The sequence below is a fragment of the Castor canadensis genome, chromosome 4, assembly GCF_047511655.1.
Source record: "Castor canadensis chromosome 4, mCasCan1.hap1v2, whole genome shotgun sequence".
NCBI classification, from domain to species: domain Eukaryota; kingdom Metazoa; phylum Chordata; class Mammalia; order Rodentia; family Castoridae; genus Castor; species Castor canadensis.
Window position 1 is genome coordinate 54,139,670 of NC_133389.1, and position 26,899 is coordinate 54,166,568.

General features: G+C 41.7%; 1 protein-coding gene across 1 annotated transcript; it reads left to right on the top strand.

Annotated features, from left to right (window-relative positions):
* Nucleotides 1-261: 261 nt before the first annotated feature.
* Clul1 (clusterin like 1) lies at nt 262-21,553 on the top strand. Its single transcript, XM_074069535.1, has 7 exons — nt 262-373; nt 1,445-1,593; nt 6,101-6,268; nt 8,576-9,020; nt 13,505-13,642; nt 18,076-18,290; nt 21,346-21,553. The coding sequence occupies exons 1-7, from the start codon at nt 268-270 to the stop codon at nt 21,532-21,534; spliced, it is 1,410 nt and encodes a 469-aa protein (XP_073925636.1). The 5' UTR covers nt 262-267; the 3' UTR covers nt 21,535-21,553.
* The last annotated feature ends 5,346 nt before the right edge of the window (nt 21,554-26,899 follow it).

Consider the following 26,899-nt stretch of genomic DNA (forward strand, 5'->3'; position numbering starts at 1 on the left):
GCTTCAAGTACTTCAGATGAGGACCCTTATAACTGTCATGAAGAATGTAAACTAAATAGAGTTTCAGGTTTGTTTGGGTTTTTTTTTAACGCATATTTTAAGCTTCCTTATGTCTCAGGCTTATTAACACAGTGTCTAAAGTCATAAAGAAAGATGGACAGAAAAGATCTTGGGAGCACCATGTGGCTTCAATTGATGTGACAGAAACAAAGCTAACGGAAGGCACTTGGCGTGGGTTTATTTTTCCTCTGCAGAAACAGCGGGAACATGAAGCTGGCATTCTTGGTGTTTATTGCATGTCTGCTATGGTTGAGGGATTGTCACTGTGCACCTACTTGGAAGGACAAAACTTCTATCGGTGGAAACCTGAAGAGTATGTTTGCCTTCTTATCTCTGCTGTGTCCTGCTTGCATGTTGTTGGGTCCTGCTAGCATTTATGGTGACTTACAGTTGAGAGATAACCGTATTCACTACATTTCACCTTGAAAAGTTCTCCAGGCATTTACAGGAAGTCATCATGATGCTGAACATTTGGATTAAAATAGAAAATGCTAAGCAAGTCTCTGCCAGCAAGCATTCAAACATCCAGATGCTTGCTATCGGGTAGATAAAACCTGCCAACATTTTGGCTGCATTTTTTGGGTCTTCTCCAGATGTTTGGTGTCATCTCAGCACTACTTTAATGAACAGCGAAATACTTTTCTAGCATTTAAAAAATTTAAACCATTAGCGTAATCTGTGTAATTGTTCTTAAACTAGTCGAGGAGTGAGTTATAATTGCATTGAATCTGGTTGTTTTGTTGCTCCTTAACCTGTGACCTTAGTTTGGTGATACAGGTTTTGGGTACTTAACCCTTAGAAGAGTAAATTAGCTCAAATGGAGTTGATTTGGAGACTATAATTAAATTCAGAGTAAAATAAGCTCTCAGGAGGCCATACTGGCTACTGCAAAGAGAGCAGGAGAGTGAATTTTATACCCACTCAGGGTTTATTGAAGGAATGAAAGAGATGTCTTAGGTTATTAAGGAAACTTGTAGTATATGAGATCCTTTCTTGGTTTGATAATTTTTTTTAGAAGGTAATTAAAGCTGAAAAGGGGGAAATTGTTCACTGTGTTTGAAGACCTCAGATGAGCATTTCATATAAACTGTTTTTGAAGAAAATTCAAAGTTTTCTCTAACATAAACATACTTGAGTCTTCAATGAAAGAAGAATAAATGAAAACAAGGCCTGAGGAAAATGACAAGAATGAAGCACAATGAGCTCTGATTTGTTCAGGAGCTCCCAGTGAGGGACAGAAGGTAGCCATGTGGCAGCTGGATCCCTGTGACAGCTGACAGCTAATTCACAAAAGAACAATTAAACTTCTATTTAGGGGGCAGGAAAGATTAGTGAACTCTGTTTTGTAATCTGATCAGATAAAAGAACTGCAACTGTCTCTTAGGTTTTCCGGAGGCGGGGGAGCTAGATGTGGATGGAGAGGTGAAGGCAGCTTTGCTTGGTATTAGGCAGATGAAAATCATGATGGAAAGAAGAGAGAACGAGCACACTAAACTCATGAAAACCTTGAGGAAATGCAAAGAAGAAAAGCAGGTACAGCAATTGAAAATTACACCTGTCCTTAGACATATCCGGACTTTAACTATTGCACTTGGTGCAATTGATGGGTTACTTGTTTTCCTTAATAATACATTTTCTGGAGAGCAGGTTTTTTTGGAGGAAAAGTTTGAAGGGAACTTCAAATTTCCTTCAAGAACATATTCTTTGTAGAACAGGCCTCTGCAGGATTCCAAGCACAAGAATTAGGGGTTTATTCTTGTTAGAGAAGTGTTGCTTTCTCAAAAGTCCTTTATTTTTTGTCTCTTCTCAGTTTAGATATCAAGTCAAGAGTGTTTGGGGAGTTTTTGGCTAGATCAGTGGACTCCAAAGTTTTTGATCTTCCATTCCTATTACTAAAAAAAAGTTAGCACTCACTCCTAAACATATGCACATCAATTCATTCACAAATTAGATACATGAATTGCTCACAGTAGTATCTCAAGGCACAATATACATTTAGGGTGGGATTCATCATTAACTCCATATTTCAAATAATCTAAGTATTTTGATTTTTTTTTTTTTAGCTGACTTGCCAGATCTGATTAGGTCTTCAGTTTTGACTTGTTACATGGCCACTAAAGAGCTCACGATGAAGAACTATCATCTCGGTCACATGTTGTGTACTTCTTGACCACTTGAGCTTTAATTATTCATAGTTTTAATATTATTTTTTTTTCCTTTTTTGTGTGGTACTGGAGATTGAACTCCGGGCCTAGTGCTTGCTAGGTAAGCACTATACCACTTGAGCTAGGTCCCCAGATCTTTTTTTGCTTTTAATTTGTTTTTGAGATAGGTTCTTGCTAACTTTTCCTGGGGCTGGTCTGAAACTCATGATCGCCCTGCCTCCCCCTCTGGAATAGCTGGAATCACATGCATGAGCCACCACACCCAGCTCATCTTAGCCATTTTAGAGCATACCGTTTAGTTGGATTAAATAGGTACAGATTGTTGTGCAACCAATCCCCAGAATTCTTTCAATTTTGCAAAAACTGAAAATCCATGCCTATTAAACAATGCCCTATTTCCCCTCCCTCTGTCAATTTTTAAAAATATTTTGGTGGTGCTGAGGATGGAATCTCCCCTTGTCAGTTTTTTAATTAAAGAATACAAGTGGAGTTCTAATGCTTCCTATCTATTTACCTATATTCCTGTATACTTAACAAAGTTGGGAATCAGTGATTCCAGACAGCTGCTGGAATCCCCTCACTTCACAGATTCATGGCTTTTGGGAGTCCATTAAGCAGCTGGGGCAGGGTCTGACAGACTGACCCTGAAGCTCCCATGTCAGCCTGTCACCAGGGGGGTTGATGCTGCAGCCACACCTACTGTCCAAAGTCAGGCAGGGTTCCTGGCAAGGAAAGGACACTGCCTGACCAGCAGCTGCAAACTTTCCTCCCTTTTGGCAGCAATCAAAAGATTTTGAGGAAATCTAAAATAGCTCCTCATCCGGACAACATGGAACCCCCCACCCCCACAAGCTGGGCTCTTCCCTGGCGGGCTTGTGAGACTGGCTGTCTGGGAATAGTGACAACACATGTCATTGATACAAAACACATGATCACATGGAATACTTCAAACATCTAGGTCAAGTGCCCTTTCATTTTACAGCTAAGGCAACTGAGGTTGGAGCTGTTAATGAACACATTACTCCAACCGTGGAATGAATGAACAAACCAGGAAAAAGTCAGCAGCTGTGCACGTGGGACCTGGTGACTTGGTTTTTCTCACTTTCTGCAGCCTTGTGAGGAGCCAGAGGTGTAGTGCTGGGAAAAGAATACTCTAGTGAGGGGGAGGATCAAGAAAGCAAATATTGGTTTCACTTCTGATCCTGAAGAATTTCAGCAATTAGAATATTTGTTTGTTCTTAAAAAACTATTATTATGTAAAAATTCATTGCATTATACTTTTTTTTCAGTACTGAGATTTGAACTAAGGGCCTTGTGTCGGCGTGGCAGGCACTCTACCACTGGAGTCAGGCCCCAGCATATTAGACTCTTGTTTGAGCACTCAATTAAAAAGTTAATTGGGGCGGGCGCACGCCTGTAATTCCAGCTACTCAGGAGATAGAGATCAGGAGGATTGAGGTTCTAAACCAGCCCTGAGAAATAGCTTGCAAGATCCTATCTCCAAAAAAAGCCATCATAAAAAAGGGCTGGTGGAGTGGCTCAAGGTATAGGACCTGAGTTCAAACCCCGAAAAAAAAGAAAAGTTAATTGGGAAAATTTTTAAACCTTGAGTCCCCTTCCCTAAAATTACTTTAAACCCAGAATAGAGGTTAGTTCAGACAGATTATGAATTGGCAAATGTGGGGTTGGTATGCCCAGTCTCCCAGTACAAAGCACCACCATCCTCAGGTCACCTCCTCTCCCCCACCCCATACATATTTACCAAGAGCATCTGAAACTTTCATTTACCAAAGTAGGAAACCCTAGTGAACTTAAAGTGATTTGTCCCCATGATACGCTTTGATGAGCTGTGAACTCTAGGGACAGATTTCTAAGTGGGACTCTATCGCGGGTAGAATATTTAGGGAGGTGGAAGGAGTGGACAAGATATTCCTAAACCCAAGATCACTTTATCCATGGCAACAATTCACTTCCAAACCATGGGTCAGTGGTCTTTATTATGCTTCTTAGGGGTGAGAGGAAGAAAGCCTGGAGTTCTAATTATAATAACATGCTAAGGGCTTTGCTTCTTTATCTCACAGAAGAGGTAGCTCTTGTTATTCTGATTTGCAAATAAGGAGACTGAGCCTTAGATAATTTGTCCAAGAGCACACAACGAATGCAGTTCAGAACTGGGAATGTCAGGGTGGATGTTGGAACTGACTGAGAAAGCCCAGGGGGACTTTGTTGCCTGGCAGGTGACATGACCATTCTTAAGAAGATATAACATTTCAATCTTGTTCTGCAAAGCCCAAGGACATACAGGCATACAGCCGCATAAATCCTATCTGGGTCACCATATGCATTTGGCAGGCTGGGGTCCCTCTGTTTTCTTCTGTGGGTTGCAGCAAATGTCCCTGGCTGAGCACCAGAACTCTGCAAGGAGGACAGCTGAAAACTCCATGGCAGGCAGAGAGGTGGAAGAGCATCAGAGCCAGGGAGAGTCTTTGGGTTCATAAGGCAGCAAAGGGTGATTTCTTTTTCTTTTCCACTGGGTAAAAGACGCACACAAATGGCTGTAATTCCCAGCACTCAGGAGACTAAGGCAGGAGGATCTCAAGTTCAAGGCCAGTCTGAGCTACATAGCAAGACTGAAGACTCTGGTCTCAAAGGAAAAAAAAAAAAAAGCACAACACATTAATTTTAAGTACAGAAACTTTTCTCCCATAAGCCTTTAGCTCTGAGGTCCTGTACAGTTCCTTATAGCTCTGACCTTCATCTCAGGTGTGGAGGGGCCACTCTTAGAAGTCCAAAGTAGCAGGGAGGTCAGGGATCTAGGCAGTAGCACAGTTCCAGTCTTCTGGGGACCTCTAGGGGCAGGGCTGAAGCTCTCAGGGACAGATGCCAGTGCTGCTGAGCTCCTTACCAGAGCAGGAGCTGGGCAAGTACAGCCAGCACCACAAGGGGGCGTGCTTGCAATACAGACAAGAATGGAGATGCTACAGACAAGAATGGAGATGCTCCAGACAGCATCTCCGCTATTATTAGAATATGACTCCTCCATGACATACAAAATTGGACTTTCTTGCAGTGTTTAGGAACATACAACAATTAAAAGCAGCATTAGTAAAACAAGTGAAACAAATCAATGTATGCTAATTTAAAAAATAAAGTAATATATTTTTTAAAAGAAGTAAAATATACCTTCCATATACTAGTCATGCAAGCAGGCAAGTATACAGGCCAATCATGGTGGTTCCCCCAGATAGGGAGGACATTTTTGTTATTGGGCCAGTCACTTCTAGCACAATGTCCCTCACATAGCAAACTCAACAAATATTTGTCAAACAAATGAATAGATGAATACAATTTACAGTCTTAAATAGGGATCAATCAATCAGTAGCCTTTTCTCCATCAAACAGAAAATGCCAGGAGCCTGAAAGAGTAAGACTGAAGAAGTGTTTTAGATATGCACTTTTTGATGCACTGGGGTTTTAACTCAAGGCTTTATGCTTGCAAAGCAGGCATTCTACCACTTAAGCCACGCCTCCAGTCCATTTTGCTTTGGTTATTTTTGGAGATGGAGCCTAGCAAACTATTTGCCCTTGAATCTCAATTCTCCTGATATCGGCTTCCCAAGTAGCTAGGATTAATCAGGGTTGAGCCACAGACACCTGGCTAAAATATGCACTTTTTAAAATTATTTTTTGTTTTGTTTTGTGTTTGGTGGCACTGGGGTTTGAACTCAGGACCTCATACTTGCTAGACAGGCACTCTTACAGCTTGAGCCACTCCACCAGCCCTAGAATATACACTTTTTTTTAAAAGAATGAAATCAAGGTGCACCTTGTATTATGGAATGCAAATAGGACTTTTGTTTCTATTTTTAAATTAGGAGGCCCTGAAACTTATGAATGAAATTCAAGGACATCTGGAAGAAGAAGAAAGGTTATGCCAGGTATCTTTGGCTGAATCCTGGGACGGGTGCAGGTCTTGCCTGGAGGGCAACTGCAGGAGATTTTATACAACCTGCCAACCTGGTTGGTCCTCTGTGAAAAATATGGTAAGTAGAAAAGAGAGCTGAGAATTTCAGAGTTCTTAAGGCATCTAAGTCAGCTTGGTTTTCATTAATTTATTTAATATTTAGCATAGAGATATTGATCTGATATTGCAGCTAACACTGATGCTTATGTACCACTCCCTGTGTATGACAATTTGTAAGTTAGAACATCCATTCACTATTTATTTCCCGCCCCCCTTCTTTCTGTACTGGGGTTTGAACTCAGGGCTTCACACTTGCTTACCAGGCTTCTATCACTTGAGCTAGATCTCTAGCTCTATCCCTTTTTTTTTTTTTAAATAACATTGAATGTATCTCTCTTAAGAGTACCCTGACTCTTTCTGCCTTGTATTTGTTATTCGTGAATATGTTCCCACTAGATTGTGCACTCTTTCAGGTCAGGGATCATATCTTATTTGTCTTTATTTGAACCTTGTAGACATCCAATAAATGTTTGTTGAATTGCATCCTCAATCATAGTATTCCAGTCTCTGATTTCAGTCTGCTTTAGCTTTTTCCCCTGGAGACCACACATGTGAAGACATTCTCTGCCCCCTGCATCTTTCCTTTGGTCCACTTGCCCTCTTATGTGTAGCATGCACACACATGTGCACACACACACACAGCTTCATGTCTCCTCCTATCCTATCCATGGGTGTCCTGTAGGACTAACACACTTTCTTTTCCATTCCCCTTCGATATCTTCTGGGCAGAGGGAATCACAGAGGGTGGTGACCTGAATAGGACAAGCTCTGCCCCATTAAAAGCTCCAATTGGATGTTCCTCCCCCTTCAAGAAGTGAGCTGAATATGAAATGAAGTGGAATTTCACTCTCAACATCGGAGCTCGCACTAATTAGAGGATGCTCCCGGCTAGGCAGTGCCACATTCAGTGACAAAGGCACAGTCTGTGGGCTAATGAATGTCTTGAGTTAATTTGCCTCCACTGTTAATTGCAGCTGCTCTCTTTTCAGAGCCACGGTCCCCTCTAATATAGCAAAATATGGTGGGATGAGCACAAAAATCAGGAGACTTGGGGGCCATCCCATCTGGGCCAGCTTTGTGACCATATGAACATTTCTTGAGATTTTAATACATACATTTTTTGTGTGTGTTGGGGTCTCACTCTGTTGCACAGATTGGTCTCAGACTCCAGGCCTCACATGATCCTTTTACCCCACCTCGAGGGACTGTAAGCATGTGCCTAGCATTCAAATTTTGCTTAGGTGGAGGGGCTCAAGCAGAAGGTGGCAGAGGGACAGGCAGGCAAGCAATCGGCCAGATTACTTGCTGAGAAAGTCCCAAGTTCCTGCAGAATTCTTTGCACAGCACAGGGATGATGCTGCAGTATTAATATGCACTAGCTGATAACGCTCGGTAAATCAACACACTATCACTAGATAAAAGGGCAACTATTGTCTCTCAGACTTAGTGTCACATAAGGGAAGAAAAGTGTGGTGTGAGAACTGGAAAATAGCCTCCCACTGAATGGTACTCAAAATTCTACAACTAGCCAGGCACTGGTGGCTCACGCCTATAATCCTAGTTACTCAAGAGGCAGAGAGATAAGGGGGATCGCGGTTTGAAGCCAGCCCAGGCAAATAGTTCATGAGACCATATTTTGAAAAAACTCATCATGAAAAAGGGCTGGTGCAGTGACTCAAGGTATAGGCCTTGAGTTCAAACCCCAGTACCAGAAAAAAAAAACAAAAAGAAACAAAACCTAGAGCTTCATTCCTTTGAGTAAAACAGGAGGGCTTTGATCACCGCTGATATGTAACCATCTCTAGATTACCTATTAAGCTGTATCTAGCATCTATACTTCAGTGTAGGTGTGTTATTCTGTTCATTCCTATGGCCTAATTTGTGAAATGAGAAAGAAGAAAATATAAAGACATTCCAGTAAATAATAATAGTAGTAATAATGATGATGATGATGACAGAACTAAGACAGGGGTGAAAGACAAAAGCCTGCCTCAGGATTTCCAGGCAATTCTCATGGTGCCCTATGGACAAGGCATGACAACTATTACCAGGCTATAGTTTGTCAACCATATTGAAAACTTGGCCTTTTTAGGCCATCACCAGGCAAACCTAAACCAGGAGGAACTTTGAACACTAATTCCATGGTCAAAGTCAGGTGTTAATACATTATCTTAAAGTGAATCAATCACCTTTTCCTAGTTTGCCCATCATTGGAAATAACTATTAGAAGTTAACTTTAAAAGTCACAATAAGATACGGTCCAAAAAGAAAATAACTGTTTATTCCTTTTCTGTCCTCCACTGACATCCTCCCACCCTTCCCCCAGATTGAGCAGTTTTTAAGGAAGATGTACCTATTTCTGTTCCCTCTCCATGAAGACAAACAACACGATCTCCCCGAGAGTGACAGTGACAAGCTCAGGCTCACTGAGGAAGACACGCAAGTGACCCACATGGAGACTGTGTTCAGCCAGCTGACCACAGATGTGCAAACCATCTTCAACAGGAGCTTCCATATCTTCAAACAAATGCAGCAGGGATTCGACCAGGCTTTTCAGTCATACTTCTTGTCAGACACAGACTTCATGGAGTCTTCTGTTTTTCCAGCTTTACCCAAAGAGCCAACTGAAAAAGCAGATCTTGGGCAAAGGTGGGACACCCCCAACTTCTTCCAGCTGTTTTGTAATTTCAGTCTCTCTGTTTATGAAAGAGTCAGCAAGACAATTACCCAGACACTGAATGTCATGGAGGATTCGCCAAAACAGGACAAAGGCCAGTATTGAAAGATTATGCTTATTTAGATGTCTAAAGTCAAGTTTTGTTTAGCTTCAGAACTGGTAGACATTTCTGAGTTACTATGTAGCATTTCTTGAAGTGACGATTTATGGATAATCAAAGTTTCCAAAGCCAGATGCCAGGCTCACATCTGTCATCCTAGCTGCTTGGGAGACTACTGAGATCAGGAGGATCCTGGTTCAAGGTCACCCTGTGCAAAAAGTTCACAAGACCCCTCTCAACAGAAAAAAGCTGGACATGGTGATGAATGCCTGTCATCCCAGCAACAGAGGGAAGCTTAAAATAGTAGGATTGCAGTCCAGGCTAGCCTGGGCAAAAAGCAAGACCTATCTCCAAAAAACCAGAGCAAAATTGGCTCAAGCAGTAGTGTGCCTGCCTAGCAAGTGCAAAGCCCTGAGATCAAACCCCAGTACCACCAAAAAAAAAAAGATTAAAAAGAAAGTTCCAGAGCCTTTTAAAAGGAGCTCTGCCAAACACCACCATGTCCCATCATTGTTGCAAACTCCAGGGCTGTTCCCTCTTGTTCGAGTGAATTTCAAAGCTGAAAGAATGTTAATGGGGGAGAACTTTCAAGCTCTTTCAAGCTCCTCCCTTATCGAAGTTCTTAAATAGAGGGTCAGCTCTATTCTGCCTGGACACCCTCGAGTTTCTTTAAAGTCAGACCGGGGTCCTCACCACCCACTTTGCAAAAAAAACCCGGTCTCATACATAACCAGTCAAATTGACTTCCTCTGAGTCACTACTGTAATGCCCTATGTCATAAAACGTATGCCACAGTAAACACTCCTAGTCAAAACCCAAACTACAGAAATAGAAACTAGCTAAGAATTGCCTTCTGCCAATACTAATATCCTATAAGACTGAATGTTGGACAGACAATGATACTTTATGGGGTTTTTTACAGGGGGAAGGGACGTGGAAGTAGCACCTCCTGCTTGCTAAGCAAACACTGTACCATTTGAGACTTACCCCCAGCCCTTTCTGCTTTAGTTATTTTTTAAGATAGGGTCTCCAGGGCTGGTCTCTACCACAGTCCTTCTACCTATGCTTCCCACATAGCTGGGTTACAAATGCATACCACCATGCCTGGCTTGTTTGTCAAGACAGGATCTCACTTACTTTTTGCCTGGGCTGGCCTCAAATCTTAATCCTCCAGATCACCACCTCTGGAGTAGCTGGGATTACAGGCATGTATCACCACACCTGGCCTGCTTTATGGTTTTTTTTGGCAGTAGTGGACTTTAAAGTCAGGGCCTCATGCTTGCTAGGCAGGTGCTCTACCACCTGATCCATTCCCCAGTCCAACTTGCTTTATGTTTTAGGGGAGGGGATATCTTCTGGCTTCTGTGGAGTAACTTGAACACATTTCAGAAGTCGGGTGCTGGTGGCTCACACCTATAATCCTAGCTACTCAGGAGGCAGAGATCAGGAGGATTGCAGTTCAAAGGCAACCTGAGGAAATGGTTCTGGAGACCCTATCTTGAAACAACCCTTCAGAAAAAAGGGCTGGTGGAGTGGCTCAAGGTGTAGGTCCTGAGTTCAAACCTCAGCACTGCAAAAGAAAAGAATCAGAGTTGCTGTGCTGGCCAAACGGAGGCTCTGTCTCTCCTTGGACTTACCTCTTATTGACCAAAAGACCCAAACAAAAGCTTCTCCCCTCCGAAATGAAAACGAAAATGGTCTCCTTCTAGCTGACTTTTCTACTTATTGGTTGCGGTGGCAACATGTGAACGAGATTGTCAAAACAGATAGGATGTTGCATAACTGACTTCTCTCTAGGAAGAGCTGACCTCACACATTTTCAACCAAATCCAGGAAACAAATCCTTCCTGTGCCGGTGTCCTCTGGGCAGAGATCAGCCATCGTTACTGGAGTTGTTAGGTTCTAGTTCAAGGTCTGGTGGACTTTTCTTGTAAGTCAAATATTTTGTCTGGTATTCCAAACTGAAGCTCTAAACTCATCCACTATTCAGGAGCAGCATGGGGACAGTAGAGTAAATTTGTCAGTGCTGGGCTGGTGTCAGGTAACCTTCGCCTGACCTCTTACATAGAGATCAGTTGTCTGGGAATACTTTTGAGAATGTGGTCATTAGATCAAAATGGTGCCCCTCCTCTCCTGTAGAACAGCAATCTCACATATGTGTCGCTACATTGAAATGTGCACAGGATTAGGTGTGACTCGGCCACATGAAGCTCTGTAATTTCCCAACCATGGCAGCTCCTTCCCGCCTCACTGACAATGTCTGAGGTTCCTTCTCACTCACACACCTGGGGCAGCCCTACTCTCACCAGGTTCATGTGCCCCTGTCATGCAACACACACACCTCCACCTCTGTGACAGCCTGCATATCCAGGGTCCCCTGTAAATATTAACAATAAAAATAAATATTAAAAATAGAACAAGCCAAGTGCTGGTGGCTCACGCCTGTAATTCTAACTACTTGGGAGGCTGAGATCAGGAGAATCATGGTTTGAGGCCAGCCAGCCCAGACAGTTTGCAACACCCCATCTCCAAAATAACCAGAGCAAAATGGACTGCAGGTGAGGCTCAGGCAGTACAGCATCTGCTTAGCAAGTGCAAAGCCCTGAGTTCAAACCCCAGTCCCACCAAAATAAATAAAGTTAACAAAAAAGCCTGCATTACACTATTATCCTCTTTCTTCAGTGGCCTTTACTTAGGCAGACAGCACACAGCAGTGCAGAGGAGCCATTCTCTTCTGAGATGAGCAAATGTGGACTGTTTATCAAGGACAGTCAGGCAGGGGCTGTAGGGCGTTTGTGTGTGGTTTCCAGCCCTCTTCTGGACAGGTGGTTGGTAAGGAAGAAGCTGATTTTCCCTAGAGAATCTGCCAAATGAGGAGACATTTTTAGCTTTGCTTCTTGTGATAGGCAGAATTGATGGCTGCCCAAAGATATCTTCTCCCTAGTCCCCAGAACCTGCCAATCTGCAAAGGCAAAGTAAGGGTACATATGGCATTAAGGCTACTAATCTTCTGACTTGAAAATATGGAGGTTATTCTGGATTGTGAGGGTGGATTCAGCATGATCACAAGAATCCTCATTAGTAGGAGGAGGCAGCAAAGAAAGTCCTACGAGGTTGGCTTTGAGACGAGGAAGTGGCTATATGCCAAGGAATTCAGGTGGCCTTGAGGAGCTGGAAATGGTATAAAAATGGCTTCTCCCCAAAGAGTCCACAAGAGCCAAACTGCTGACTCCTGGATGTTAGCCCAGTGAGACTCTCGTGAGACTTGAGATATAGAAAGCTGTAGGACAATGACTTTGTGCTGTTTCAAGCCACTCTGTTATAGCAGCAACAGAAATCTAATTCTGCCTGCCGATGACACAGAGGAGGATTGTGGGTCTGGCTGCCATCACGGTTAGGCCTTAGTGCTCAAGATCAACTGAGGAGCCCAAATTAGGAAAATAGCTGAAACTGAATAAAGAACACCATTAAAAGGAAAGAGGAAATAAAAAAAGATCCGAACTATCTTATATCTAGTGTTTTTTTTTAATTTTATTGATTTTATATGCATTGTTAATTCTCCAAAAAAAATGTTTCTCCAAATTTGATCTACTTTAGGTATTTTCCTAAATCTTAAACCCAGTATTCATAACTGTGTCTGTGCATATCTATATAATGTGAAAAAGAATAGTCCTGTCATAAAATAAATGCTTGCTACCTAGTTTAAGACATTCCCAATATCTTTGGAACTCCTGGGAACTTCCCAACTATCGCTTTAGAATTTTAAAATAATTTTTAAAGCATTTTTATGGCAATGGTGATGATCAAACTCAAGGTTCTCATTCAGTTCTTTAAAACAGAATTCCAAAGAAGAAAGTGGCTTACAATCACCTAATTACTTAACCCTAGTGGCACTAACCTTAAAATTTTTTTTTTCTTTTGTGTGTGTGTGTGTTTGTGTGTGACTGGGGTCTGAACTCAGGATTTCACTCTTACAAAGCAGGCACTGTACTGCTAGAGCCACACTTCCAGTCCGTTTTGCTCTGGTTATTTGCCTTGGCTGGCCTCAAACTGTGATCCTCTCGATCTCAGCCTCCCAAGTCACTAGGATTATAGGTGTGAACTACCTGTGCCAAATTAAAATTTTTTAATCCAGATGTGCAAAGGAACAAAATAAATGAAAGCTACCCTCTCATACCGCATGAAATTCCTCTTCTAAAAGATAGTTACTATTAATAACTCCTCACCATTCTCTCTAGAAAATGAAATTGCATGCATTAGCATGTGTATGCTAATAATGAATTTCTAGTAACCAGATCCCTGGATTCAAGGGTATGTGCAGTTTTTAATGGATGTGAAAATGCCCTAGCAAATAGTTGCATCAGCATGCACTCTGATTTAAGTACAGGAAAAGGATTTTAAAAACAATAATATTGTCTCCACGTGTTTAGAGTGTAAACCCTAAGGACACTTATGTGTAAATGTTGCATTTCCTGCAGACATGGACCAGGGAGGCCTGACTTCAGAGATGCTATCTGAGCAAGGCAGAGGACCATGTAGGGAACTTGGCCAGAATTTATCTGGATGTTTCGAGTTCCATGAAAGATGCCAAACATGTCAGGATTACCTATCTGAAGGTAAGTTTTATTTTCTCAGGGTTTCAACAGTATTTGTCAGGGATCAAAAATCTCCTTTTCCCAAGCACTGTGTATTCATTTGCTTCTTGTCACGTCTGGGATACTCACTATGGGTTTACAAGTTGCCATTATTCTATAGTATGTCAACCCATCCTTTTACTTTCCTCAATCTCTTAATTGTTCCTGTGAAATTATTTTATAATTACAGACCAAATAGGACTGGGGGCATGGCTCAAGCACGGGCCTTGAGTTTAAACCCCAGTGCACCAAAAAGAAAAAAAAAAACAAGAGCAAATAAGGGCAATTCCTTCCCTCTTACTGTAAAGAAAAAGAAAATCCACCAGTGAAGGAAAAGTTCCCATTGGATAAATCAACTTTTAGCCAAGTAAAAGTGGCACTAGCTCTTTCCGGTTGGTGGGTTAATTGCCTGGTTAGTGTTTAAATAGGGAACAAGTCCCAAGAAGCTCTCTCCCTGCCTCAGATCTGGCCAAGATCGACCTTCCTCAGGTAGGAAATCCTCCCCTTCTGGTTCCTCCCTCATCTTTCTGTCCCTCTTTTGACTAAAGTAGCTCCTCCCATCTCACCAGGGACACATTGCAAATTTTCTTATAAAAAACAAGACAAGCTGTATTTATTTTTATGCAGTACTGGGGTTTGAACTCAGGGCCTTGTGTTTGCGAGGCAGGTACTGTACTACCTGAGCCACTCCTCCAGTCCCAACAAAAGCTTTGATTCCCATTCTTTTGAGCTTTATGGGAAGGGAGTTTAAAAAGTATGGCTAATGGCTTGGTGGAGGAAGAACATACAGTGAAAACAACATGATTTAGTATCTTGATAAATTTCCCCACTACACTAGCTTGTGACTTTGGGCAAGTCATTTTCACTGTCTAGGACTCACTGGGGTAATCTCTGAACAAAGGACCCACGATCATCTTTCAGTTCTAACAAAATTAGTCTACAAAGCAAGTTCAGGAGAGAGCAGATTACAATTTGTTACCTGCAAAATAACAGCTGTTTTGCCCTGAACCTTCCCCTAAAGCAAAGACCACTTACGAGCTGTATTTCCACCACAGGAGCAGCACTGAGCCCTGCAGTGGAAACCACTTTATCCTCCTTTTTGCTTTCTCTCCTAAACCCCCTAACAGTGAGTAACTGAATTAGCAACAAATTTATCTGTTCAGAGAAAAAGGACAAAAGAATAGTTCTGCTCTTGAGCAAGGTAGCATAAAAAAACATGCTAGCTCTGAAAGTGTCATGCTAATAAAGAGGATCTTTGGGCTTTAACAGTAAGGATGATTTTTTAATACTTCTCTATGTATTTCTCAAACTTTTTCCTCTTTTTTGGGGGCAGTACTAGGGGTTGCACTCAGGGTCTTACAATTGTTAGGCAGGCACTCTATCACTTGAGCCATGCCCACAGTCCTTTTTTTGCTGTGGTTATTTTGGGGGTAGGGTCTCACTTCATGCCTAGATCCCAGTCCTCCTATTTATACTTCTGGTATAGCTGGGATGACAGGCACAGCCCCATGCCCAGCTTTTTATTGGTTGAGATGGGGTCTTTTTTACCCAGGCTGACCTCAAACTTTAATCCTCCTGATATTGGCCTTCCAAGTAGCTAGGATTACAACTGTGAGTGACCATGCCCAGCCTCAAAGTATATTTTTTAAACTTGAAAATATGATTCATGAGCTGGGCATGGTGGCATACACCTATCATCCCACTAGTTGGGAGGTAATGCAGGAAGATTGCAAATTTGAGGCCAGCCTTGGGCACTAGCTCAGAAAAAAAAAAAAAAAAAATATATATATATATATATATATATATATACATATATATGAGTCATCCAAATATAAAATGAGCCCAAGTCAAAATTAATTAAATTTATTAATTAAATTAATTAACACTGGCTAGTTAATCAGTGTTAAAGCTGGTTCAAAGGACTGTAAGAGACTGAAGTATTTATAGTCAAAGTTAGACTGCTGAAATAAGAATGAAAAATTAGATATGAAACTAGTTAGTATACTAGAGGGTAGTTAAAGAATGACCTTTGCAGGTATCTTTTTAGCAGATCAAAATAATTTACATCTTAGCTGGACAAAAACCATCCAGAACTTTTCTCTTTTTTTTTTTTATATTCGTTTATTCATATGTGCATACATTGTTTGGGCCATTTCTCTCCCCTGCCCCCTGCTCCCTCTCTCTCCCCCAACCTTCCTCACTTCCAGGCAGAACCTGTTCTGCCCTTATCTCTAATTTTGTTGGAGAGACACAAGCAATATAAGAAAGACAAAGCATTTTTGCTAGTTGAATTAAGGATAGCTATACAAAGAGTCCTAGCATTGCTTCCATGTACAAATGTGTTACATCCCAAGTTGATTCATCTCTAACTGACCTTTTCACTAGTTCCTGATTCCCTTCTCATATTGACCTCTGTCACTTTAAGGTTTCTATATTAGTTCCTCTGCAGTGGGGACATCAAACGCTTTCATGTTTTGGGTTTCTTACCTATCCCCATACCTCCCGTATGTGCTCTCCCCTTATCATGTGATCCAAGTTCAACCACATTGCTGCATTTGCCCTAGGTCTAAAGTCTGAATATGAGGGAGAACATGCGATTTTTGGTCTTCTGAGCCTGGCTAACCTCGCTCAGAATGATGTTCTCCAGTTCCATCCATTTACTTGCGAATGATAGGATTGCAATCTTCTTCATGGCTGAGTAAAATTCCATTGTGTATAAATACCACATTTACTTAATCCATTCATCAATAGTGGGGCATCTTGGCTGTTTCCATAACTTCATCCACAACTCTTCAACGTGGAATTTACTCTAACTTTATAGCATCTGGCCCTACTCAACAACATATCATAAGGGCAACAAACGATCATTTCCCTAGAGAAATAAGGGATTTGGGGGGCCACCCTCTTAGATAATGCTATAGTATGACATTTTTGAAAGAACATGCAGCATTTTTTTGGTCTAATTTCCAAGTTCCAGATAATTTTTCTTAAGACTATAAATATTGCCAGGCACAGTGGCTCACACCTGTAACCCCAGATACTTGGGAGGCAGAGATCAGGAGAACAGAAGACCAAGGCCAGTATGGGCAAAAAAGTTAGCTGGCCATGTGATGTCTTGTGTCTGTAATTCCAACTATGCAAAAGGAATAGGTAAGAGGACCTCGGTCCAGGCCACCACTGCTAAAAAGTGAGAGTCTACCTGAAAAATAATTAAGTGCAAAAAGCACTGGAGGTATGGCTCAAGTGGTAGAGCACCTGCCTGGAAAGTGCAAGGCCCAGAGTTCAAACCCCAGTACCACCAAAAAAAATAGATTAAAGAATACAAATATTATTGCTTATTTGTTCTTTTGTAACTTTTTTACTCAGTATAAGTTGTGAGATTTAGCCACATGAACAGTGTTCATGAATTCACTGGTGTATTTGCTCTGTGTAGGCATATCACAACTTATTTATCCACTCTCTAGCTGAAGCACCTCAAAATTGTTTCCAAAGTTTTACTATTAGAAACTCTCATATATTTTAACAACAATAATTTTGTCTCTTCAATCAACATTTGATTCATTCTTTGTTCACATGGCTGTAAATATGTAATGTTCAATAAATGAGATAAAATATTTTTCCAAACACTAATTGTTTTTTCCATTTCCTATACATTTTTGGTTCCAATTTAAAGTAGATTCACAGGGGCCAGGTATGGTGGTACATGCCGATATTCCCAGCTATTCTGAAGGTAGAGATAGGAGGATCACAGTTCAAGATCAAACTGAGCAAAAAATAGCAAGATATTATCTGAAAAACAAACTAAAAGCAGAAAGGCTATGGGTGTGGCTCAAGTGGTGAAACTCTTGAGGCCCTGAGTTCAATCCCCAGTACTGTCAAAAAGTAAGTAAATATTTGAATGTTTCTTCTCCAAAGAAATGCTAATAAATGACAGTTTATGTGGAAAATAAATAAAGTGGATTCACTCTAAAGGATTCTTTCCCTCTTTTCCTATACCATTTACTGGTAGTGGACACATACATCCAAATCCAAACTAGTTTTCCTCATGAGAGGACAAAAGGACTGTGGTGTGGAGGAGGCATAGCAGGGGTGCTTCTGCTTACTAATTCGTTGGTGGTGGTGGTGGTGGTGGGGAGTGCATTTGCTCTACCACAGCGCTACACCCCCACACCCCACCTTTTCTCTTAATATAGTGGTAGGCACCTGATATTTATAAAAAGAAGTTCTATCTCTAGCCTAGTTTCAGTTACAAAAAAACCCCCATATAATTAACAACTAATTAAAGCAGATCACATCTGAAAGTGATGGGGACAATGTTAATTATCCCAGAACAACAGCTGTAGACTAGGAACTCTCCGGGGTTTATGCAGGCTTCCTGGATCCTTTCTGTCACGGTGTTATTTCTTCTCTCCTAGACTGCCCTGATGTACCTGAACTCCACATAGAATACGATGAGGCCCTTCGATTGGTCAACGTATCCAGCCAACAATACGACCAGATTGTCCAGATGACGCAGTACCACTTGGAGGACACCACGTATCTGATGCAGAGGATGACAGAGCAGTTTGGTTGGGTGTTGGAACTGGCGAACCAGATCCCAGGAGCTGAGAATATCTTTAATTCAACAAAGGTAAACCAGACCCAGGAGCAGACGTGTAGGTTATATGTGCTACCTCCACTCTTCTGCTAATTTAGCTACTAATTGCATCTGATGAGATCGGGCGCCTTCAGTGTGGTATGGCCATAGACTATTAATTGCATATGAATTTGAGAATGAGTCAGAGGGCGAATACACATATTTCCATTGTGATTGTAGTCAAGTTGACTTGATTTAATGTAGTTTACATGGTCTTATTTATTTACTTATTTGTTTATTTTGCAGTACTGGACTTTGAACTCAGGGCTTCATACTTGCTAGGCAGGCACTCTACCACTTGAGTTACTCCACCAGCCCTTTTTGGTGTTGGGCTTTTTTTCAAGATAGGGTCTTTTTAACTACTTGCCCCAGCTGGCTTTGAACCTTGATCCTCCTGATCTCTGCCTCCTGAGTACTTAGGATTACAGGCTTGAGCCACAGGCGCCTGGCATGATTTTTGACTTTTTTTTTTTTAATCGTTCTTATTGATAACAAAGGCACCACTATATAAAAGCCTTCATATAAAATACAATTATGTTTTTTGGTTATACATCTTTATAATAATCATTACTGCTCTAGAGCATTCACTGTGTGCTGGGCAGTGTTCTAAGAACTTCTGTACAGCAGACCATTACCCCTCACTGGCCCTGTAGGGTAATGTCTTAGTCAATTTTCTGTTGCTGTAACAGAGTGCCTGAGAGCTGGGCTGGAAGCGTGGCTCAGTAGTACAGTGTGTGCTCAGCATGCTTGGTGCCCTGGGTTCCATCCCCAGCACCAGGGAGAAAAAAAGGAAAAAAGAATACCCAGACTGAGTAATTCACAAAGAAAAGGGTGTCTGGAGGCTGGAAAGCCCAAGTTCATGATGCTGGCATTTGCCTCGCTTCTGGGGAGAGCCACGTGTTGCTCCATGATGGAGGGAGGGGAGCAGGCAGGTGTAGGGGAGTACATGTGTGAAAAAGACAAAAGGGGAGGTGTCAGGCTTGCTTTATAACAACCCGCACTTGTGGTAGGTCATCCAGTACCTCTAGGCCTAATTCACTCTTGCAAGACCTCTTTTTTTTTTTTTTTTGTGGTTCTGGGGTTTGAACTCAGGGCCTACACCTTGAGCCACTCCACCAGCCCTTTTGTCTGGGGCTAGCTTTGAACCTCCTGATTTCTGCCTCCTGAGTAGCTAGGATTACAGATGAGCCATCGGTGCCCAGCTCATCACCTCTTCAAGGCCCCACAACCTTTCAATCATGTTACTTGGGGAACAAATTTCGACATGGGTTTTGGCACGGACAAACCATGTCCAAAACACAGCAGGTAAATAGTGTTATGTACAGATGAGGCACAAAAGAGCACCTTGTGGGAGCTCACAAAGCCAGTAAGTGTTAAACCGAGACTGAAAACTCCACTCCAGGATCAGAGGACTAACCGCTTTGCTAAGCTGCCTGTAGAAGTTATTTTTCTCAGAGTAGCTCTTTTCTCATCATGTAAAGGAAGGTGCAAACCCATAAACTGCAGGTGTTGAAGAAAAGCCTATGTACAAGCCTTAAACTACAAAAAATCAACAAGTGAAAAAATTATTAGTTACATGGGTATTTGCTCTATAATGATTTATTAGACTAGCATAAATGCATAAAGGCTTTACATAGTTTCTTTATGTATACTACATTCATTAAAAGGGAAGAAGTAATGCAGTAAACTAGAGTTACAAAATTTTAATTTGGGTCTCAGTGTTTTTGCTGTAGTTGTTTTGTTTTGTGCACTAGGATTTGAACTCAGGACCTCATATGTGCTAGGCAGGCACTCTACCACTTGAGCCACTCTGTCAGCCCTTTTTTGTGCTGGGAATTTTTGAGATAGGGTCTTGAACTTTGCTCCTCCTCACCTCAGCTTCCCAAGTAGCTAGGATTATAGGCATCAGACACCATGCCTGGCTTATTGCAGCTTTTTTGATAAGGGTATTTATTAAAAAACACTTTCAAAATAGTTCTCTTAAAGTTATATCAAGTTGTGTGTCAGTTCAGTTCCATTAAAATCATTAAAATTAAATTATATGCCCTTGAGAATTCCCAAAGAGTAAGCTGGGGATGGTAGTACATACTTCTAATCCTAGCACGCAGAAGGCTGAGTCAGGAAGATCTTGAGTTTGAGTTCAGACTGCACTCTTCAGCACGACCGTCTCAAAAGAAACACAGAGAGACTGAGAGAGACAGGGAGAGGGAGAGATGAAGAGGGAGTGGGAAGGAGGAAGACAGAGGGAGACATGGAGGGGAAAAGGAGAAAGAGGGAGAGGGAGGGAGAGGGAAGAGAGGGACCTACGTGTATTTTGCTTGGCTGGTTCTTCCCAAAATCACACATTGAAACATAAATGGTAAATTTCCTAGGAAAACTCTGTACAATGTAAACATGACACTTAGACAGGTGCTGGTGGGTATTCAGGAGGCAGAGATCAGGAGGATCACAGTTCAAAGCCAGCCCAGGCAAATAGTTTGGGAGACTCTATCTTGAAAAACTCTTCACAAAAATAGGGCTGGTGAAGTGGCTCAAGGTGAAGACCCTGAGCTCAAGCCCCAGTACCACAAGGAAAAAAAAAAAAAAAAAAGAGAGCAGCAGCAGTAAGAGCCTCCTGTCTACCATGTCTACCACAATGCTCATTAAACATTTCACCAGCTCACTCATGTCTCTAGTTCTCTTCGGGTAAGTGGTGCCATGTGGCCAATGAAATGTGAGCACAAATGACAAATTTTATCTCCAGGGTGAGGCAGTGAGGAGTCAATTCGTGCTTATCCATTCCCCTCTGCTGAGGGCAGGAGGAAAGCCAGGAGTTCAGTTGCCATAACCATGCACTGCTGTTAGTCAGGCTTCTAAGCATCTACGTAGAATGGAGCCCTGGTAACAGATGTCACATGAGCAAGAGGGAAATTTTTATTGTAGGAAGTCACTGGAATGTTGGGGCTACTTTGTTATCTCAGCAGCGCTTAGCCTATCCTGACTAATGTGGTATTAATTTTGAATGTGTGCTGGGACTTAGTAAACCTTTTACTGTGTAACCCTTCTCTAGGTAGCACCAAGTGATGGTCAAGGAAATTCTTCCAAACAAGATGAAACCACGGTAAACTCGGCCCTTCTGCCTTCCTCTAATCTCACACTCAAGATCGCTCTTAAAGAAAGTGCTGAGAGCTCTAACTTCATTGGCTATGTGATAGCAAAAGTTCTAGAGCATTTTAAGGAACATTTTAAAACCTGGTAAGCAGAGCAACTGATTAGGAATGCTCTGTGACAGGAATCAATAACTCATGAAAGGAGAAAACAAAACTAGTTTCTAAATCTCTGGAAAATATGTTCATACTTAGAATAACAAAGACACAAAAGTACATAAGATATGCCTATCGAATGTGCAAACTTTAAAAATCCTAATAGGTCTGTAATGAATTGGAAATCTTTTTTGGTGGCACTGAGGTTTGAACTCAGGGCCTCACGCTTGCAAGGCAGGCCTTCTTACTGCTTGAGCCACTCTGCCAGCCCGTTTTTGAGACTAAGGCTGGCCTCGAATTCACTATGTAGCCCAGGCTGTCCTCGAACTCACATCTTCCTGCCTCAGCCTCCAGAGTGCTGGGATTTCAGGCCTGTGCTACCACACCCTGCCTAGTTGCCTAGTTTTCCTTTTTTTTTTCTTTTTGTGGCGAAGATGGAGGATGAACCCAGAGCTTTGCACATGCTAGGCAACCACTGAGATACATCCTCAGCCCTTGGTTTTGCCCTTTTGAAAAGCTATTTGATTATGTTATAATAAAATATTTTTTATATTATTCTACTTCTGGAATCAATCCTAAGGGGGAAATCTAAATTTGATTAAAAGTTGCCCCTCTAAAATTTATGTTTGGAAAATTATGTAGAATAGTAAAATAATAAATATAGTCTTTTCCTTTCTTTTGACAATACTAGGAGGTTTAACTGGTGCTTGGTAGACAGATGACCTCATCAACATACCTCAGTTCTTCAGGGTCACTTCTTCAGGGAAGAAACCTGACCCCTAAATTAGGCTTGGGCCCCCTTTCACACATGCTCTTAACACCAGGTTGGAATTGGAATTTTCCAATCTTTGATCAGTGTTTGTCTCTACCACCAGACCACACAGCCATGAGGGCAGGCTCTATTTTTCATTTTCCACTTTATCTTGGGGTTTCTAGTGCTGTGCCTGGCACAGAGCAGATGTTGAATATTTATTGAATAAATTAATTAATTACACAGATGTGGATGAATAGAATACAACAAGAATAACAGGAGGTAAAAAAGCACGAGCAAAGTTGGGAAGAGATCAGCAGAGTTGTGAGTGCTGGGCTATGGAGTTTGAGTTTTACCTTATAGGCACCAGTGAGACCCTATGGGTTTTCTGGGTTTTTATTTTTTGGTGGTACTGGGGTTTGAACTCAGGGCCTCACGCTTGCTAGGCAGGTGCTCTACAATGTGAGCCACTCTGCCAGCCTGAGACTCTGTTTTTGAGAAAGGAAAGAATGTGCCAGTGCTCAGGTGGGTACTGAGTGCTGACAGCCAAATCAGAGCATTTTCAATTAAATCATCTCTTCACAGGTGTTCCCATGCAGAGGGTGCAATACAGTGGGAAACGAGATACTGAAAGTAATTACAACACTGACAAATTACTGTCTAGTCATAGTAAGTCATCTTGTACAAAGGCCGTGTTCTTTTTTTCCTATTTATAGTTCCTGGATTTGAAAAGTAACAAAAAATCTCAATTTCCAAAAAGTGAGGAGACAAAAATTATGTATAATTCTACCATCTGAACAAAACTGTTACCATTTTACTGTCTTTTTCTTTTTTTCATGGTACTGGGGTTTGAAGTCAGGGCTTCACTCTTACCACCTGAGCCACTCCACCAGCCCTTTTTTGTGAAGGGTTTTTTTGAGATAGGGGGTCACTGAAACTATTCACCTGGGCTGACTTCGAACTGTGATTCTCCTGATTGCTGCTTCCTGAGTAGCTAGGATTACAGGCATGAGCCATCAGCACCTGGCTACTGTTTTCTCTTATTCACATTTTTCACTTATTTTCTTAGATTGGATTCTAAGAAATAGAATAACTTGTTTAAAGGTCACTAACATTCTATTGTTTTTGTTATATATTGATATATATTTAATATTAGCAATATCTAAAATAGCACCTTCTTGTATCCCAACTAGCATTTCTTATTTTTTTGTTTGTTTTGTTTTTTGGTTGTACTGGGGTTCGAACTGAGGGTTCAAACTTGTAAGGCTGACACTGTATCGATTGAACCACACTTCCAGCCCCTAACTAGCAATTCTGTAAAAAATCTTCAATGGTAAATGAACTCATTTATAATTTTTATGTTTTATTATTCATGAGTGAACATTTTTCCAAGTTTGCTTACTAACTGGATTTCTTCTTTTGTGCATCCATACAATACAGGGGATAAGGTTGCACCAGTGTTGCATAGATGAATGCACCAGGGTCTTACACCTGCCAAAGGTGAAAGAGAAAGGAACTAAGGAACAAACAGGATCAAGAGTAGAAAAGAGTCACCCTTGCATCTTCGAAATCTGCACACGTCAGTGCCCTAGCTGCAGGCATTTGGTTCATGAACACCTTATAGAGTGGGCATATATTTTAGAGCTGTCATCTAGAATTCTCCTCTAGGAATCCAGCATCCTAACTGCCTGATGCTCTTCACCATTTTGTGATGTGTTTTGTTTTCCCTACTCCAAACTTTCACAGGTTCATTGGGTACCCAGTGGCTCACACCTGTAATCCTAGTGACTCAGGAGGCACAGATCAGGAGGATCATGGTTTGAAGTCAGCCCAAGCAAATAGTTCATGAAACCCTATCTCAAAGATACTTAACACAAAAAAGGGCTGGTGGAGTGGCTCAAGTGTAGGCCGCTAAGTTCAAGCCTCAGTACCTAAAAACAACAACAACAACAAGAACCCCTTTCACAGGGACCAGCAGTTACCAGCTATAAGACAATGTCTTGCACATGTGAGTTTTTAATAAGTTTTTCTAGATGGGTTCTTACTATCATTGTTGTGAAAAGTGCACAAAAATTTTATTAAATAGGGCAATGGGTCATGAGTAACAAAAGTTTATTTAAGGGGTGGAGGTGTGGTTCAATGGTAGAGCACTTGTCCAGCAGGTGTGAAGCCTCAAGTTCAAACCCCAGTACTTCAAAAGCAGAACAAAATGAAAAATAACTGAATTATTGGGCTGGAGACATGGCTCAAGTAGTAGAGTGCCTGCTTAGCAAGCATGAGGCCCTGAGTTCAAACCCCAATACCAAAAAAAGTCCATATATGAGTCTAGGAAAAAAAAGAAAAAGAGTTGGAGGGGGACTATTAGAGGAGAAGAAAGGGATGGAGGAGGGGAGGGGAAGTGAGGGCAATGGGGGGTGGATATGATCAAAGTACACATGCATGAAAATGTCACAATGAAACACACTATTTTACATAATTAATATGTGCTAAGAAAAAATTTAAATATCCACACATGTGGGTTTCCATTATTTTGCTATATATTCATTTTGCCACAACCAAACAGCATTTATTCTATTATCTATCCTGAACTTGTACTCCAAGAAAAAAAATACAGTAAGTCTGTAAGTAATTAATTAGTATTTTGATTATTGCTTTTTTTTTTTAAAGGTAAGAAGCTGTAACGCATCCTATATGCAACAAGAATTACCTCTTCAGCTGAGATCGCAAATCCTGAAATACAACGCAGACTAATTTAATAAACATAGCTGCACGAAAGCATGTTGATCATGAATTTTGCAATACTACTAATTTACTTGTGTTGTATGGCAGCTAATAGCTAGTTAAATTGAGTTAAAGTGAAAATTCCTTTTTAAGAAATCAAAATTACATGTGCAATGTATTCTATGATGCATTAAATATTAAATCACCTAGGTGTTTATGTTCTATTACTTACGCAATGTGCCACCCTTTTTTCTTGGAAACAGGGTCTCACTATGTAGCACAGGCTGGCTTTGAACTTGAGATCTTTCTGATTCCTCCCCCACCCCACACACACCAGTTTATTGCCACTGGGTCAGACCCTCTTGTCCTCAATCATACTTCTGCAGAACTGTCCATAAAAATAGCTTTCCCTGATCTTTGGGTCTTCATTTCTGAAGTCTCCTGTGTCACAGAAACTTGTTAAATAACTTGTTATGCTTTTCTCTTGTTCATGTGTCTTTGTTATAGGGGTGTCAGCCATGACTTTGAAATGGTGAGGAAGATACTGTTGTTTCTCTGCTACATACAGGAGATCTGCCTGCCCCAAAGAAGACTGATGATTTGTTAGAATTACTATTCCCCTGGTATGAGGTGGGGTGGGAAGTAGGCAAAGGAAGTAGGCAAAGGATGTAGGCTGATCTGGGAAGAGCCAGTCCCACACTGTTTCCTAGTAAATAGATTATAGCTAGCTTTGTCCTTTAACCTGGTGCATTTCCATTTCCTGTGGCCTTGGGAGCACTTACACAATGGAGTAGCAATGGCACCCACTTTCTCCCACCAGGCTTGTGAAATGTATTCTGAAACCCTTCCTTATTCTGTTAGTGGTCTTTCCCCTCCAATTAATCCAAAATGGCCAACTATTTCCTAAATTTTCTTTGAGATTCTCTTTTATTTTGTGAGGTATGCCACAAAAAAAGCAACACTGTTTTGGCTGACCAGAGGAGGCAGGCTTGCAGATGAGAGATATTTAACTCCTCCCAGAATCTATTTCCCTGTCATAAAAAATTTAAACTGGAGCTAGAGAGGTGTAGGTTAGAAGATACTAGAATCTTAGCTGGTCTCTAGGGCCCTACAACCCTGAAACGTACTTGATTTCAGAAGCTAAGCAGGGTCGGGCCTGGTTAGTGTTAGGTCGACGCTGATGGGAAGGCCAAATTGGAGCCAAATAATAAAGCAAGCAGGCTTTAAGCGGGCTTTATTGAGAGCGCGCTCTAGGGCGAGGCTCACCGTCCCCAAAGAGCAGGGCCGGAGAAGTCGCGCCGGAGAAATGGCAGCCCAGTTTTTATATCCTGGGTGAAGTCAAGAGCGTAAGGTATTATGGGGCATCGGGATAGGTCGAGGTTTGGTGGGGAGGAGCTCAGGGTAATATGGGTCAGGACCCATTGCCTGCCAGCAGGAGTTGCCATGGTAATCATGAAGGGAAGGAGGGGATGGAGTGGAAAGTGAGCAGAGAGTCCCTGATCACCATGGGGTGGCTGCCCACCGGCCAAACAGTTAGTAGTTGGATGGAAGGGAGAAGATACTAGAATCTTGATGTTAGTGTTCCCTTACTGTGACAAAATACCAGAGGTAATTAATTTAGGAGGAGGAAAGGTTTACTTTGGCTCAGAGGTTTCAGCCGACAGTTGCTTGGTCTGGTTGCCTTTGGGCCTGTGGCTGTGCAGGAAGTTACCATGGGGAGCTGGACATCATGGGGTGACAGTTTCGCTTGCTTCAAGGAAGCCTGAGGTAGACAGAGAGCAGCGGGTGTATTCTTTAATGGTCGCCCCTAATGGTCTTACTTCCGGCCAGTAGGCCCCACCTCCTAAGGATTCCACCGCCTTCCAATAGTGCCAGGTGTAGGCTACCCA

Coding starts and splice junctions, on each gene's coding strand:
- Clul1 (XM_074069535.1), top strand. CDS start 268: ATGAAGCTGGCATTCTTGGTGTTTATTGCATGTCTGCTATGGTTGAGG. Junction 374..1,444: donor TATCGGTGGAAACCTGAAGA/GTATGTTTGCCT, acceptor ACTGTCTCTTAG/GTTTTCCGGAGGCGGGGGAG. Junction 1,594..6,100: donor AATGCAAAGAAGAAAAGCAG/GTACAGCAATTG, acceptor TTTTTAAATTAG/GAGGCCCTGAAACTTATGAA.